The sequence below is a fragment of the Dendrobates tinctorius genome, unplaced genomic scaffold (assembly GCF_039654945.1).
Source record: "Dendrobates tinctorius isolate UK_male_01 unplaced genomic scaffold, ASM3965494v1 ptg000324l, whole genome shotgun sequence".
Taxonomy (NCBI): domain Eukaryota; kingdom Metazoa; phylum Chordata; class Amphibia; order Anura; family Dendrobatidae; genus Dendrobates; species Dendrobates tinctorius.
The window spans coordinates 296,673-314,407 of NW_027361991.1; the positions used below are offsets into that span (position 1 = coordinate 296,673).

A 17,735-nucleotide genomic window follows, 5' to 3' on the forward strand; every position below is an offset into this window, starting at 1 on the left:
CCACAGTTGATTTCTTCACTCCAAGCTGGTTGGCTATTGCAGATTCAGTCTTCCCAGCCTGGTGCAGGGCTACAATTTTGTTTCTGGTGTCCTTTGACAGCTCTTTGGTCTTCAGCATAGTGGAGTTTGGAGTCAGACTGTTTGAGGGTGTGCACAGGTGTCTTTTTATACTGATAACAAGTTTAAACAGGTGCCATTACTACAGGTAATGAGTGGAGGAAAGAGGAGACTCTTAAAGAAGAAGTTACAGGTCTGTGAGAGCCAGAAATCTTGATTGCTTGTTTCTGACCAAATACTTATTTTCCACCATAATATGCAAATAAAATGAAAAAAAACAGACAATGTGATTTTCTGGATTTTTTTTTCTCAGTTTGTCTCCCATAGTTGAGGTCTACCTATGATGTAAATTACAGACGCCTCTCATCTTTTTAAGTGGTGGAACTTGCACTATTGCTGACTGACTAAATACTTTTTTTCCCCACTGTATATATACAGTACATATATGTTTCAATTTTCAGCAAAAAATTTTCTTTTTGTTTTGCTAATTTAAAATGGTTGTTTCCTATTGTGAAAAATATTGGTATTGTTGCAGTACAGGTTATTATCATCCTCTTTTTGGTGATTTTTTTCCAGATCAAATTATATACATACATTTTTATGATACATATCAATTATATTTTGAATTTTTTGTAATATATCTTTACTTGTCTTTAAACAGTTTACTGCGCTGCTTGCAATTGTGCATCTTGCTCCTTTGTCATTGTCGGTTTCCTTATACCTCCCCATGTGTTTTGTGTTTCCTCATTAGCGCATTAGTATATTTTAATCCTTGTTTGTATTTCACTTTGTAACCAGTGTTCAAGATCCGTGTTGCTCGAAACGCGTATGGTCTCTTTACACACCACCCCCTGTCATTGCTGTGCCATCTGAGATGTCTGTTTTGTCATTTTGAATTTTTTAAGGATCATCCAATAAAAATTTTCTAATTTTTAAATAAGCCCTGTGAGTGAGCTGGATCCACTTCTATCTTTCCTATTGTACAATATCTACATTTAGCTATATCACGTCCTTGTTGATGTTGGTGCATAGTTGTAAGCTTGTTTCCACCTGCATAGCTTAATGTTCCTTCCATTGTGTTCCATTCCATAAATATGCAGCCATTGAATTGTAAAAAACAAAATTGACCCCAAATTTTTGTCAAAGTGGTCAGATCACAATTATCCAGAATTATATTCCTATTGACATGTTTTTAAGGGAGTGTGTGAAATATGATTAATTCTACAGAATTTCCACCGTCATCGCTATCTGGACTGTTGGGTGGACACTACCTAATGATAAACTATTTATAATTCATATTTGACTTTGACAGGAATGGGAGTATCATAGTGGACCATAAAGTGATTGTGGAAATTCAATATATGGAAAATGCTAGTGTGACAGAACAATATGAACACATTTTTGAGCAAGTTAAGGAAAAGGTGGAAATTGTAAAGAATACTAACTGCACAGACACAAGTGAGTACATCAATGTCTTCATCACTGTTCTTAAAATAATACTTGTGTCAAACATGTAAATAAGCTCCTCATCTAAACTTGTCAGGTTACATTTCAAAAACAGGAAAACTGGGTCAAAATGCATATAAATGTCGTACCAATCTGCATGTATTGTGCTCACTGTTGTGTGTGGCACAAGGATACAACATCTGTGATGAGCTAGTGATGTGTCAACTTTCCACAAGTGTCTTCAAAGAGGACCTTTCGCCAAATATGTCATGTTGAACTGGACAAAGGTTGTAATGGTGGCTACAGAGTGGAATAAAACTTGTTTCATTTTTTTTATTTCACCTCTACATTGAGGAGATATTAGTAATCAAAGTATTTCGCACCTAGTGAGTTGAATTTTCTTAAGGCCAAGTGGGTGTTATTATAAACTTATCCCTGTGAGTGTATACTCTCCCTGTATGAGTTGCCCAATCGTATGCAGGCAGAAACACGCAGGAGAAAGAAGTACACGCCCCCAGTGAAAGCTATCTGATAACACTCACATTGACTAAACAAAAGTTAACTCATTAGGTGTCAAATATTTTGATTGCTAATATCTCCACAGCAGAGAGGTAAAATTTTAAAAATATATGTTTTATTCCAATCTGCAGCTGCTTTTACATTTTGTAGCGGTTCAACAAGAAACACTTGTTGAGAGGGTCTCTTTAAGAAGCCCATTTTTTCATGATAACTTTTGTTATTTTTCATCATACACCAGAAAATGATGAGACAAAACACAGGCTAAATGTAGAGTGATGATACAGATAGGTTCACCCTCATTTTTGTTGAAAACTGTAAAAAAAAAACCAAAAAACTGTTTGCGCTGCTATTACTGGCAGTCACAAGATAATTTTTTGTCAAGTGACAGTTGCAACCAGTGAGTGGCCGCTCATCAGCTGCGTTTAGTCAATGTTCCGTCAGAGCGGACATCCCCGCTCTAATAAAATAGTAAAGGCTACAGCTGATGATTGGCCATTAGGGTGACCGGATCTCATATGGGGGGTAAAAAATGTCAGAATCTTGTTCGTCTGGACCCCACAGAACGATTCCCCTTTCCAGATATTGAGAGAGCCAACATTTGAGCTCGATCAAACGACGTTAACCCGTGCCGCTCGTCGCTCAAAGTGTGAAAAAATCCAAATTGAGGTATTTTAAGATTTAGGTATTTTGCATAGTCTGTTAGACTATAAAGAATGTGACAACAACATTGCAGAAATAGCCCTGACCAAATTTTCGAACCATTTGAGGTATTTGAATGCAGAGTTGGTGGGATTATCGTTTTTTGATCCCACCATTACAGACAATGAAAAGTTGTTAATGGCTAATAAATTGCTCAGTAGCACAGATGAACCATCAGAGCACGCTAACCTACATGAGTTGATAATTTTACATAGTTATCTAATCTATTCTAGAGCTTTTGTTAAAGTAGTTTTTGAAACGTCAGAATATAATGCTCGGCATTTGCTTACAACTTGCAGGACATATTGCTTTTGTTCTTCATCTTTTGTCAGAAGGTCGTTAAAGTCGGTTACTTCCTACCTCTTTTAATTTTTCTTTCCTAACTTTTGGATTTACAACCCTAGCGTGCTCTGATGGTTCATCTGTGCTACTGAGCAATTTATTAGCCATTAACAACTTTTCATTGTCTGTAATGGTGGGATCAAAAAACGATAATCCCACCAACTCTGCATTCAAATACCTCAAATGGTTCGAAAATTTGGTCAGGGCTATTTCTGCAATGTTGTTGTCACATTCTTTATAGTCTAACAGACTATGCAAAATACCTAAATCTTAAAATACCTCAATTCGGATTTTTTCAAACTTTGAGCGACGAGCGGCACGGGTTAACGTCGTTTGATCGAGCTCAAATGTTGGCTCTCTCAATATCTGGAAAGGGGAATCGTTTTGTGGGGTCCAGACGGACAAAATTCCAACATCGATTTTTTGCGGTCACCCTATTGGCCATTCATCAGCTGAAACCGGAACATGGTAAGAAAAAAAGTCACGTGACTGCCAGGAATAGTGGTGCCAATATTATACGCTTTTTTACTTTAATTGGGGTCCTGAATCAATTAAGCAAGGGTTTTCCCATAGTGGACAGCTCCTGTAAAATTAATTTAATTTTTTTTTTAAATAAATATTTCTTTCTGCTTATAACCACCACTAGAGGGAGCTTGGGTGTTTACTGCATGCAGATTTATAAGTTAGGTAAATGGAAACTATGTAACTCCATCTACAGTAAACTCCCCCTAGTGGTGAATGTAGACTGCAGGCCAGGTGCCAGTACACTGGGCCAATTGAGCTGTTCATGTATAGACTGGGTACAGTCCCGCATGTGACTCGTGAGGGGAATGCTGTGGCCCGCGGAGCTGTCAAAAAGATGCTGGCTTCCTATACACTGTGGCGCTGGTATAAGAGCAGCAAAGCGCTTGTCAGCCTCAGCTCCCATGTGCAGCATGTACTGACAATGATTTTAGAGATGCATTCATGTATTTACGGTGGTTCTGGCACTGCATTCATGTGCTGATGATGGTTCTGGCACTGCATCTATGTGCTGTCAGTGAGTCTGTCGCTGCATTCATGGACTGAAGGTGGGTCTGGTGCTACATTTATGCACTGAGAGTGGTTCTGGCACTTCATTGATGTACTGACTTTGGGTATGTCTCTGCATTCATGTACTGAAGCTGAGTCTGGCACTGCCCTCAAGTAATGATGGTGGTTCTAAAATTGTACACATGTAGCAACCCAAAATGTGCTTCATGGCTATGTTAAAACTTAAAAATCCTCATAATTTAGAGTTTTCACATTATGGCATTTGATTTTGCTACAATAGTGGCAACACTGCACAGTCTTGCTACAATTTTCAAAAATTCCAGCAAAAAATACTGCAATGCGAGAACGCAACCTATAAAGGTTTCTCACTTATGCATCAAGAGGTGAGTGGTGCTGGTGATGTTATGTTTGTGCACATATCTACAAGGAAACATGAACAATAGGCTTTTCCTATTCTGAGGAAAAGAACAGGTAAATAATACCTGCTTAATGTTATTATTAGTATTTATTTATATAGCGCCATTAATTCCATGGTGCTGTACATGAGAAGAGGGGCTACATACAAAGTTATAGATATCGTTAACAGTAAACAAATTTACAATGACGGACTGGTACAGAGGGGAGAGGACCCTGTCCTTGCAGACTTACATTCTACGGGCTAATGGGGAAGAGACAGAAGGTCGGGGGTGCAGCAGCTCAGGCGGTGGTGAGGCGGCAGAATGGTCATTGCAGGCTGTAAGCTTTCCTGAAGAGATGGGTTTTCAGGTTCTGTTTGAAGGATCCGACGGTGGTGGATAGAGTTGAGGGAAAAGTCGGGGTCGTCCCGAAACACGAAACCCAATGTAAGTCAATGGGGAATAAAAGTCGGCAGTGAGAGGAGGACAGGAAACACACCTACAGTGCTCATTTGAATGCCAAAAGCATCAATTCTTCTTACTTAAGCTTGTCAACCTTAATTAACTTCATAATACAAGTTACGCACTGAAAAATGGGGGTTATTTGGCTAAAGTTGTGGGGGGGTAGGGCTGGCTCCAGGTTTTCATGTGCCCTGGGCGAAAGAGCGCCCCTTTAACACATACCACAACTCATCATGCTCCGATACGGCAGAGAATTAGCGGTATAGTACAATGAAAAATACTTCACTTTTTACATCTCATGACGAGGCCCATCTATTTCTCCATACAGAATCATTGGTCCCATATAATGTTTGAAACAGTATATGATGAGCTCCACATAATGCTACAGTATATGTTGGTCCCCATGGATGAAGCTCCACTGTCTTATGGGCCCAAATAATGCTCCAAACATAATGGGCCCCATTTCTAATGCTCTGGTGTATAATGGGCCCTGTAAATGCTGCTCCAGTGCCTGATGTCCACCTTTGGAATGTTCCAGTGTATGGTGGGCCCCATCTATCATTCTCCAGAGTATAGTGCTCCCCAAAAATTGCTGTCCCAACATTGAAAACAATGAAATAAGTCTCCTCGCTAGGGAATCCCTGTACTAGTCTGGACTCCTCGTCGTCCCCATCTTCCATCTCACTGCACAGTATTTCAACCTTGCAAGTGCTGTGATCCTGAGCAAGCAGGGGGGGCCCACTCGTTGGCGACGGCACTGGCACAGGGCCCCTGATAGTACGGTGGTGTGTCTGATGGCGGGTGGGCCGAACCTGCACTTTCATCTGCAGCTTCCTCTTTGTCACCGTGTAAGATGGAACTGTATATGGGAAGGGTAACCTGAGTTTCATCAGGGTCAGATTCAGGCCGTGTAGCGTGCGAGGGGAATGTAGTGGTCTGGGTCAATGTACCAGCAGATTCATCGAGCAGTGGCTGGGCATCAGTGCACTTGTGTTGCCCCCAGGAGTACGGTCGCCACAGTGGCATTACCTTCCTCCTAGGGAGTGTGATGTCATGCTTGGGAGCAACGAAGGATCTCTCTAGCAGGTTAACTGATTGGACGGCGTTATTCCCACGAGTCATGACCCTCCAAACAGCGTTCATGAAGGCAAAGTGTTTGTTTTACGTGTGCAGTATGGTTGCAAAGCTGAACCTTAAAGGAATGTCCAGAAGGGCACCACCAGGAGTGGAGCCTACGGTGTAATTTGACTCAACACGGGCAACCTCAACCATGCCAGCTACAGAACAGATGCACACATTGCATGCTTAATTCCGTTAACGAACGAGACTCCGTCATGCCCCGCGGTCCGAGTCCGGCTTACTAGAGGGACACGTGAGGCTCTGGCACATGAGATTGGCCAATAACTGGTGTGTCATGCCCTTACATGTCCATGACTGCATGTGCGCTACACTGAAAAGGCCAGCGTTTGTCGCTTACAGGTGCAGATATCCCGCTGAACAACGTTAGTGATGGGGATCACTGATTACAATTATTACTCGCGAACGATGATTTCCCAGTAAGTGCAGGTCAACCGCATTTCCGGAATTAGGCCTAACCGTCATTCCTGAAAAAAATGAAAAACTTACGTGTGCAAACCACAGGTGCTGTAGCTTGCTTAACAGCTCGCCAGCCGTTCTCACGCCCAGTATGGGTTACACGTGATTGCACAAAGGTGAGAAAGGGTACCGTATCCCCAGATAACATGTATGGATAGCGTACACATTCAAAAGATATGTCTATACATCAGGAGGCAGGCTCAGACGGTGTTAGGCCCAGTATGGCTTGCACGTGATTGCACAAAGGTGAGAAAGGGTACCGTATCCCCGGATAACATGTATGGATAGCGTACACATTCAAAAGATATGTCTATACATCAGGAGGCAGGCTCAGATAGTGTCAGGCACAGTATGGATTTGACGGCCCAGACTACACAGCGGAGGAGCAGGGAGAGGTAAAGATTGCAAATGCTGGGGCCCTGCCCAAGCAAGGGGGGCCCACTTGTGGGCGTCGGTACTGGCACTGGGCCCCTCATAGTACATTCAAAAAGAGAAAAAAAGCCAGCTCACCTGAAGGCATGTGTAGTGGATAGCCCGGACCACGTGCAGTCTTCACGCAGTAACCAAGGAAAAAGAAAAAAGGTCCAGCTTTGCAAATTCAAGTCCAATTTATTGTTAAAAACAAGTCCAAAACAGAGCAAAAAATGGTGTGTTCACATGAGTAACAAGTAGTAGATTACGCGTTTCGAACAATGGCTTGTTCTTTCTCAAAACTACTTCCCTTGGGTGTTACTGCAATATATACTCTTTACACCCAGTAAATTACAAACACATGGTGTGAAGGGAGAAAAAAAAAAAAAAAAAAAGGGGAGAGGGAAACATGTCTGAGATATAAAAAATAACATTACAAAGAAAAACACATTTTTTGTGAAAAGAGGGGGGGGAGCCAAAAAAGAAAACAAAAAAGAAAAATGAAAAAAAACAAAAATTGTTTTTAAAAGTTTTTTTGTGCATATATATATATAAATGCAATTATAATAACATCAATAATGAAACATAATTTCTCTTCTGGCATTCAATGCATTTGGAAAGCATGTATTTAGATAGAAAATCCAATATGCTTCGCGTGTTAGAAGACGTTTTTTCAGATCTCCACCTCTTATATGTGGTGTTATTCTCTCAATGCCCATGACACGAAAAAATTCAGTACTTCTTTGATGTTCATTAATGAAGTGTCTGGATGCAGATGAGATGGAGCGATTAATACTGGAAGGAGATACGATATCGGTTATATGTTCAGATATGCGAGTCTTGAGCATGCGAGATGTGCAGCCCACATATCTCAAGTTGCATTTGGAGCAGGCAATCACATATACTACATTTTTACTATTGCAATTGATATATTGTTTTATTTTATGTTCATTACACTTAGTACCATCAAAAAAGGAATGAACATTATTAGAATGTGCACATGTTCTGCATCTGGATGTACCGCAGCGGTAAAAGCCGCAGCAGTGTAGCCATGTCCGAGATCCAGTTTTAGAGCTAAAAAAGCTAGGAGACACTATGTCTGATAAGGTGTTGGCTTTTTTAGCAACCACTCTGCAGCCATTAGATAAAATGCTAGACAAAACCTCATCTTCAAACAGAATAGGTAAATGTTTCAAGAAGAGTGCTTTAATGGTGTTAAACTGAGAACTATATTGGATAGAGCAAACCATCTTATCTGGATTTTTATCATTATTATATACCTTTAGTAATAACAAATCATGTCTTTTTTTCTTTTGTACAATTTTCTTTGCTCTATCAAGACACCAAATAGAGTAACCCCTCTTGCTCAGCTTGTTGCAGTATGACTCAGTTTCTCCTTTCAGGGCATTGTCATCACTGCAATTTCTAGTGATTCTAGTGAGCTCCCCCACTGGTATAGATTTAATAGTGTGCCCGGGATGGCTACTAGATGCATGTAAGATGGTGTTACCAGAAAGTGGCTTGCAGAATGTAATGAGCTCACTAGAATCACTAGAAATTGCAGTGATGACAATGCCCTGAAAGGAGAAACTGAGTCATACTGCAACAAGCTGAGCAAGAGGGGTTACTCTAATAGGTGTCTTGATAGAGCAAAGAAAATTGTACAAAAGAAAAAAAGACATGATTTGTTATTGCCAAAGGTATATAATAATGATAAAAATCCAGATAAGATGGTTTGCTCTATCCAATATAGTTCTCAGTTTAACACCATTAAAGCACTCTTCTTGAAACATTTACCTATTCTGTTTGAAGATGAGGTTTTGTCTAGCATTTTATCTAACGGCCACAGAGTGGTTGCTAAAAAAGCCAAAACCTTATCAGACATAGTGTCTCCTAGCTTTTTTAGCTCTAAAACTGGATCTCGGACATGGCTACACTGCTGCGGTTTTTACCGCTGCGGTACATCCAGATGCAGAACATGTGCACATTCTAATAATGTTCATTCCTTTTTTGATGGTACTAAGTGTAATGAACATAAAATAAAACAATATATCAATTGCAATAGTAAAAATGTAGTATATGTGATTGCCTGCTCCAAATGCAACTTGAGATATGTGGGCTGCACATCTCGCATGCTCAAGACTCGCATATCTGAACATATAACTGACATCTTATCTCCTTCCAGTATCAATCGCTCCATCTCATCTGCATCCAGACACTTCATTAATGAACATCAAAGAAGTACTGAATTTTTTCGTGTCATGGGCATTGAGAGAATAACACCACATATAAGAGGTGGAGATCTGAAAAAACGTCTTCTAACACGCGAAGCATATTGGATTTTCTATCTAAATACATGCTTTCCAAATGGATTGAATGCCAGAAGAGAAATTATGTTTCATTATTGATGTTATTATAATTGCATTTATATATATATATATGCACAAAAAAACTTTTAAAAACAATTTTTGTTTTTTTCATTTTTCTTTTTTGTTTTCTTTTTTGGCTCCCCCCTCTTTTCACAAAAAATGTGTTTTTCTTTGTAATGTTATTTTTATATCTCAGACATGTTTCCCTCTCCCCTTTTTTTTTTTTTTTTTTTCTCCCTTCACACCATGTGTTTGTAATTTACTGGGTGTAAAGAGTATATATTGCAGTAACACCCAAGGGAAGTAGTTTTGAGAAAGAACAAGTTATTGTTCGAAACGCGTAATCTACTACTTGTTACTCATGTGAACACACCATTTTTTGTTCTGTTTTGGACTTGTTTTTAACAATAAATTGGACTTGAATTTGCAAAGCTGGACCTTTTTTCTTTTCCCCTCATAGTACAGCGGTGTATCTGACGGCGGGTGTGCACCACCACCGTCAGAGACACTTGATTGCACTATGAGGGACCCTGTGGCAGTGCCCACGCCCAAGAGTCGGCCTACCCACCTGTCCAGGGCAACGGCACTCGCACGGTGTCGTGCGCTAGGTGATGACCCCGGCCATGGGGGGGGAGGCAGCACAGTTAGGGAGTTTTAGAAAGTGGCATATGTTGATGTTGGACATTCAGCTGATGCAAAAGGCGAAATAGGTCAAGTCCCAGGAAGAGGTGGACCAAAGCAAGCCATTTTTCTGTCACCCTATGTGTCATCAGGGGAAGGTGGGACAAAATCCTTGGAAACCCATGCATGGTTCATTTTAATGAAGGTTAGATCATCCACATTTTGGGTTGACAGACGGGTCCTTTTTTCTGTCTGGATTGATCCAGCTGCACTGAAGACTCTTTCCGATAGCACACTTGCAGCTGGGCAAGCGAGCTCCTGTAAGGCATATTGTGCCAATTCAGGCCAGGTGTCCAGTTTAGCGGCCCAATAGTCAAAGGGGAATGACCTGTGTGGGAGAACATCGATATGGGAGGAAAAGTAGTTTGTAACCATAGTTGACAACTGCTGTCTCCTGTCACTTTCCATCGATGCAGTATTACCAGTTGTGTGAGCGGTACTTGAAAAATCAGTCCACAACATTGTCATGAAACCCCTGTCTCCAACGCCACTTCTGCTGTGTGCACCATGAACACCTCTGCCAAGCTGCCCCCGGCCCGTACGGCTTGTGTGAGAACCATCACCGCTGCTGTGTGCTGGGAATGCCTCAAGCAACCGATTTACCAGAGTTGCTTGTTTATTAGCCAATATTAGGTCAAGGTTCTCCTGTGGCATGATGTTTTGTAATTTGCCTTTATAGCGTGGATCCAGGATGCTGGCCAACCAGTAGTCGTCATCGTTCATCATTTTGGCAATGCGGGGGTCCCTTTTTAGGATCCGCAAGGCATAATTTGACATGTGGGCCAATGTTCCCGGTGTCAATGATGCACTGCGAGTGCTGGTTGGAGGAGCACTTTCTGGCAAATCCACATCCCTCCAGTCACGCACAAACCCTGTACCAGACCTTGCCACGACAACATTTTCACTTGCCCCACGAGATGCATCCTCCTCCCCTAAGTAATCATCCCCATCATCATCATCCTCCTCCTCTTCTTCCTCCAACTCGTCCAGGAGAGGTCCCTGAGCAGACAATGGCTGAATGTCATCAAGGATTCCCTCCACCTCTTCCTCCTCGTCAACATTGGCTGCAGACGCCTGCTCCTTAAGGTGCGTCAAAGTTTGCATGAGCAGACGCATAAGTGGGATGCTCATGCTTAGGATGGCGTCGTCTGCGCTTACCAGCCGTGTGCATTCCTCAAAACACTGAAGGACTTTACAGAGGTCTTTCAGCTTCGACCACTGCACACCTGTCAACTCCATGTCTGCTCTCAAACTGCCTGGCCGTGTATCCTCCCACAAATGCATTATGGCCTGCCTCTGCTCGCACAGCCGCTCCACCATGTGCAGGGTGGAGTTCCACCTTGTTGCAATGTCGATAATGAGGCGGTGGTTAGGAAGGTGGAGCAATCGCTGCAGCTTCTGCATACGAACGGAGTGTACAGGCGACCGGCGGATGTGCGCGCACAGTCTTCGCACCTTCTGGAGCAGGGCTGTTAACTCCGGATAATATTTGAGGAAGCACTGCACCACCAGTTTCAAGGTGTGAGCCAAGCAAGGTATGTGGCTGAGTTTTGAAAGGGCTATGGCTGCCACAAAATTACGGCCGTTATCACTAACTACCTTGCCTGCCTCAAGATGTACACTGCCCAGCCATGACTCAGTTTGTCGCTTCAAGTACTTGGCCAGCACCTCGGCGGTGTGTCTGTCGCCCAAACACATCATCTGTAACACAGCCTGCTGACGCTTTCCACTAGCTGCTCGATAGGGGGACAACTCGTGTGCAACAGTGGCAGCTGCAGATGGAGTGCTCGTACGACTGCGCTCTGTGGACGAGCTTTCGCTTCTGGAGGAGGAGGAGGGTGGAACGCCTACAGCCAACTGTTTCCTATACCGTGGGCTAGGCAGCACTGTCCCACCACCGCTGTCCCCTGTGGACCCTGCATCCACCACATTAACCCAGTGCGCAGTGATGGACACGTAACGGCCCTGGCCATGCCGACTGGACCATGCATCAGTTGTGAGGTGCACCTTTCCACTCACTGACTGCTTGAGTGCATGGACAATGCGGTCTTTCACATGATGGTGGAGGGCTGGGATGGCTTTGCGAGAGAAGAAGTGGCGACTGGGTAGGTCATAGCGTGGTACTGCATAGGCCATGAGTTCGCGGAAAGCTGCGCTTTCCACCAACCGATAGGGCATCATCTCAAACGAGATTAGTTTGGCAATGTGGGCGTTCAAACCCAGTGTACGCGGATGAGAGACTGAGTACTTTCTTGACCTACTCATAGTGTCTGGGAGGGTGAGCTGGATTTGAGAGCTGCATATGGTGGAAGTAGCGGTGGACAGGGCGGACTGAGAGAGGGTTGATGATGGTGATGGAGTTGGTGTTCTTTCTGATGGCCTAGATTCAGTATTTCGTTGATATAACAGTGGGATTCCCTGACTGCTGTGGCCTTGCAACGACACCTCAACATTTGCTGCTGTGCTAACCGGTGGGCTTACAGTGGGGGAAACAATGTAGCATTGCTGACTACCTTCTTTGTGATCAGTTGCACATGTGGCACTTGAGGTTTGGTGTTGTGTCCACGCTTGCAAGTGAATGCTGGTTAAATGTCTAAGCATGCAACTGGTATTCAAATTTTTCAGATTTTTCCCTCGGCTAAAGGTCTTTGCGCACTTCTTACAGATAACCTTGGCCTGATCATGAGGATTTTGTTCAAAAAAGTGCCACAGTGCACTCTTCCTACTTTGGCAGACATTTTGCGGCCTAGCACGCTGTGATGTTTTGACCCTCTGGACAAGCTGTCCAGCAACTCTTTTGATTTTTGGAACATGTCTTTGGAGTGCTCCGGGCCTGCCAGATAACAGCTGTTGCGATGTCGATGTCTGCTGTGGATGCTCCTCATCTGAGCTATTGGAAGCAGCACCCTCTTCCCCCAATGGATGCCAATCTGGGTCAACAACTGGGTCATCCATCACCTCCTCTTCAATGTCATGTGCACCTTCCTCTGTGTCACCGTGTATGGTGGTATAGTGTGCGGGAAGGGGCACCTGAGTCTCATCAGTGTCAGAATCTGGCTCTGTACACTGCGAGGACAATGTAGTGCTCTGAGTGAATGTACCAGCAGAATCATCTATCAGCGGCTGTGCATCAGTGCACTCCATGTCAGATTCATCTTGGCCTGGGTAATTCACCATTTCACTTGATAATCCAGGCATGGTATGTGAAAACAGCTCCATGGAGTAATCAGTAGTATGGCCTGCGTCATCCTTCAATCTTGGTTGGGGTGAAGGACACAAGGAAAGGTGTGGTTCATGAACATGAGCCTCCAATGACGACTCAGTGCTTTTACTTTTTACAACTTCAGAAGAGGAGGCGATAGAGCTGGAGGCTGAGTCAGCAATGTAAGACAAAACTTTTTCCTGATGCTCTGGCGTTAAAAGCGGTTTGCCAACTCCTAGAAAACTAAGCCTTCGAAGCCTTATGGAGCCAGACGATGACGCAGGCTCAACACCTCCTGCATTCGGTCCTATTTTGCTTTTGCCACTACCATCAGATCCACCACCAACACCATCATTACCAGCTGCCAACCCCCGCCCAATTCCACGGCCTCTTCCACCAACCTTCCTCATTTTTGGTAGAAATGTAGACAAAATCCTACAAACTATATAGTAATGGAAAACAAGGTACAAGGTGTCTATAGGACAGGGGAGATTTAGATTTTCTGCAGACACTTGTGGACACTGGACACTTGGATTGTGTGAGGCCCACTGAACATCACAGCGCTATGTCACAGGCTCGATGGCACAGGTGTGAAAAAAGTGACTACAGGATAAGGGAGATTTTGAATTTCTGGGAGATTTTGAATTTCTGCAGACACTTGTGGACACTGGACACTTGGATTGTGTGAGGCCCACTGAATATCACAGCGCTATGTCACAGGCTCGATGGCACAGGTGTGAAATAAGTGACTACAGGATAAGGGAGATTTTGAATTTCTGGGAGATTTTGAATTTCTGCAGACACTTGTGGACACTGGACACTTGGATTGTGTGAGGCCCACTGAATATCACAGTGCTATGTCACAGGCTCGATGGCACAGGTGTGAAAAAAGTGACTACAGGATAAGAGAGATTTTGAATTTCTGCAGACACTTGTGGACACTGGACACTTGGATTGTGTGAGGCCCACTGAATATCACAGTGCTATGTCACAGGCTCGATGGCACAGGTGTGAAAAAAGTGACTACAGGATAAGGGAGATTTTGAATTTCTGCAGACACTTGTGGACACTTGGATTGTGTGAGGCCCACTGAATATCACAGCGCTATGTCACAGGCTCGATGGCACAGGTGTGAAAAAAGTGACTACAGGATAAGGGAGATTTTGAATTTCTGCAGACACTTGTGGACACTGGACACTTGGATTGTGTGAGGCCCACTGAATATCACAGTGCTATGTCACAGGCTCGATTTCACAGGTGTGAAAAAAGTGACTACAGGATAAGGGAGATTTTGAATTTCTGGGAGATTTTGAATTTCTGCAGACACTTGTGGACACTGGACACTTGGATTGTGTGAGGCCCACTGAATATCACAGCGCTATGTCACAGGCTCGATGGCACAGGTGTGAAAAAAGTGACTACGGGATAAGGGAGATTTTGAATTTCTGCAGACACTTGTGGATACTGGACACTTGGATTGTGTGAGGCCCACTGAATATCACAGTGCTATGTCACAGGCTCGATGGCACAGGTGTGAAAAAAGTGACTACAGGATAAGGGAGATTTTGAATTTCTGCAGACACTTGTGGACACTGGACACTTGGATTGTGTGAGGCCCACTGAATATCACAGCGCTATGTCACAGGCTCGATGGCACAGGTGTGAAAAAAGTGACTACAGGATAAGGGAGATTTTGAATTTCTGCAGACACTTGTGGACACTGGACACTTGGATTGTGTGAGGCCCACTGAATATCACAGTGCTATGTCACAGGCTCGATTTCACAGGTGTGAAAAAAGTGACTACAGGATAAGGGAGATTTTGAATTTCTGGGAGATTTTGAATTTCTGCAGACACTTGTGGACACTGGACACTTGGATTGTGTGAGGCCCACTGAATATCACAGCGCTATGTCACAGGCTCGATGGCACAGGTGTGAAAAAAGTGACTACGGGATAAGGGAGATTTTGAATTTCTGCAGACACTTGTGGATACTGGACACTTGGATTGTGTGAGGCCCACTGAATATCACAGTGCTATGTCACAGGCTCGATGGCACAGGTGTGAAAAAAGTGACTACAGGATAAGGGAGATTTTGAATTTCTGGGAGATTTTGAATTTCTGCAGACACTTGTGGACACTGGACACTTGGATTGTGTGAGGCCCACTGAATATCACAGCGCTATGTCACAGGCTCGATGGCACAGGTGTGAAAAAAGTGACTACAGGATAAGGGAGATTTTGAATTTCTGCAGACACTTGTGGACACTGGACACTTGGATTGTGTGAGGCCCACTGAATATCACAGCGCTATGTCACAGGCTCGATGGCACAGGTGTGAAAAAAGTGACTACAGGATAAGGGAGATTTTGAATTTCTGCAGACACTTGTGGACACTGGACACTTTTGGATTGTGTGAGGCCCAATGAATATCAGAGCGCTATGTCACAGGCTCGATGCAGCAGGTGTGAAAAAAGTGACTACAGGATAAGGGAGATTTTGAATTTCTGCAGACACTGGACACTTTTGAATTGTGTGAGGCCCAATGAATATCAGAGCGCTATGTCACAGGCTCGATGCAGCAGGTGTGAAAAAAGTGACTACAGGATAAGGGAGATTTTGAATTTCTGCAGACACTTGTGGACACTGGACACTTTTGGATTGTGTGAGGCCCACTGAATATCAGAGTGCTATGTCACAGGCTCGATGGCACAGGTGTGAAAAAAGTGAATTGTAGAATTGAGCAGAATAGGAATCTCCCTAGAGTGTAGGTCTGTAAGAACGGAACAAGTCCTCCACTTATCCTTCCACAGTGACACACAGATAGCTTCGCTGTGGCTGTGATAACAGCCGTTACACGGTACTGTGTGAGGAGCGTACACCGCTGTATGGTGTGAAAAAATGCACGCTCAGTACCTCAGCAGGACAAAAAAAAAAATTGGGATTGCTTTTAAAAAAGCAGTTTGCAGAGCAGTGGGTAAACAGTAATGCAGCTGTCAGGAAGCCTTAGAAGGCAGCCTAACAACCAACACCGCTGATCCACCACAATATAGCCTCCCCTTGCACTGCACACACAGTGACTGGTGTGTTGCACAGGCAAAATCGCTAGCAGCAGAAGCAGTTTTTTTTCTTCTTCCCTGCCTAACGCTCTCCCTACAGAATCAGCAGCAGCAACCTCTCCCTATGCTAAGATCGGCAGAAGTAAGATGGCGGTCGGCGTGCACGCCCTTTTATAACCCCTGTGACACCCACCAAAGCAAGCCAATCACTTGCATGCCCTTCTGAAAGATGGTGGCGACCACTGCCTATGGCATCACGTTGCCCACAGTGTCCGTGGATCCTGATTGGCTGAAAAAGAGCGCTAAGCAAACTTTTGAAACGTGACTTTGGCGCGTAAGTCGCCGACCTCGTGGCCGACCTCATCCTAGGGTCGGGTTTCGTTTCATGAAACCCGACTTTGCCAAAAGTCGGCGACTTTTGAAATTGTTCGACCCGTTTCGCACAACTCTAGTGGTGGATAATCGGACATGTTGAGGCATGGTATTCCAGAGGATAGGGGATATTCGGGAGAAATCTTGAAGGTGGTTGTGTGAGGAACGAATAAGTGTGGAGGAGAGTAGGAGGTCTTGGGAGGATCGAAGATTACGTGAGGGAAGATATTGGGAGATTAGTTCAGAGATATAGGGAGGGGAAAGGTTGTGGATGGCTTTGTAGGTTAGTGTTAGTAGTTTGAACTGGATTCGTTGGGGAATTGGGAGCCAATGGAGGGATTTGCAGAGGGGAGAGACAGGGGAGTAGCGAGGAGAGAGGTGGATTAGTCGGGCAGCAGAATTGAGGACAGACTGGAGTGGTGCAAGAGAGTTGGCAGGGAGGCCACAGAGGAGAGTGTTGCAGTAGTCAAGGCATGTACAAGAGTTTTAGTAGATTGAGGAAGGGACAGATTCTGGAAATATTTTTGATTTGGAGGCGACAGGAGGTGGCAAGAGTTTGGACGTATGGTTTGAAGGACAGGGCAGAGTCGAGAGTTACTCCGAGGCAGCGGATTTCAGATGCGGGAGAGAGCGTGATGCCATTTACCATAATAGATAGATCAGGTAGGGAAGATACGTGAGATGGAGGAAAGATACTGAGTTCAATTTTGTCTACGTTGAGTTTTAGGAAGCGAGAGGTGAAAAAGGAGGATAGACACTCCGGGATTCTGGACAGCAGAGAGGTGACATCTGGGCCAGAGAGGTAGATCTGAGTGTCATCTGCATACAGGTGTTACTGAAAGCCATGGAACTTTATGAGTTGTCCTAGGCCAAGAGTGTAGATGGAAAAAAGTACGGGCCCCAGGACAGAGCCTTGGGGGACTCAACAGAGAGGGGGCGGGATGAGGAGGTAGTGTGGGAGTGGGAAACGCTGAATGTGCGGTCAGAAAGGTATGAGGAAATCCAGGACATGGCAAGGTCTTTTATGCCAAGGGAAGAAAGAATCTGTAGCAGTAGGCAGTGGTCAACTGTGTCAAAGGCAGAGGACAGGTCA

At 44.0% G+C, this 17,735-nt stretch overlaps 1 protein-coding gene across 1 annotated transcript in view; it reads left to right on the forward strand.

Annotated features, from left to right (window-relative positions):
* LOC141074121 (uncharacterized) overlaps positions 1 to 17,735 on the forward strand; it is a 95,179-nt gene that overhangs the window by 24,947 nt on the left and 52,497 nt on the right. Inside the window, exon 5 of the mRNA XM_073561652.1 lies at positions 1,370 to 1,515. Within this exon, the coding sequence (XP_073417753.1) occupies positions 1,370 to 1,515 (146 nt within the window). The remainder of the gene's footprint in view (positions 1 to 1,369; positions 1,516 to 17,735) is intronic.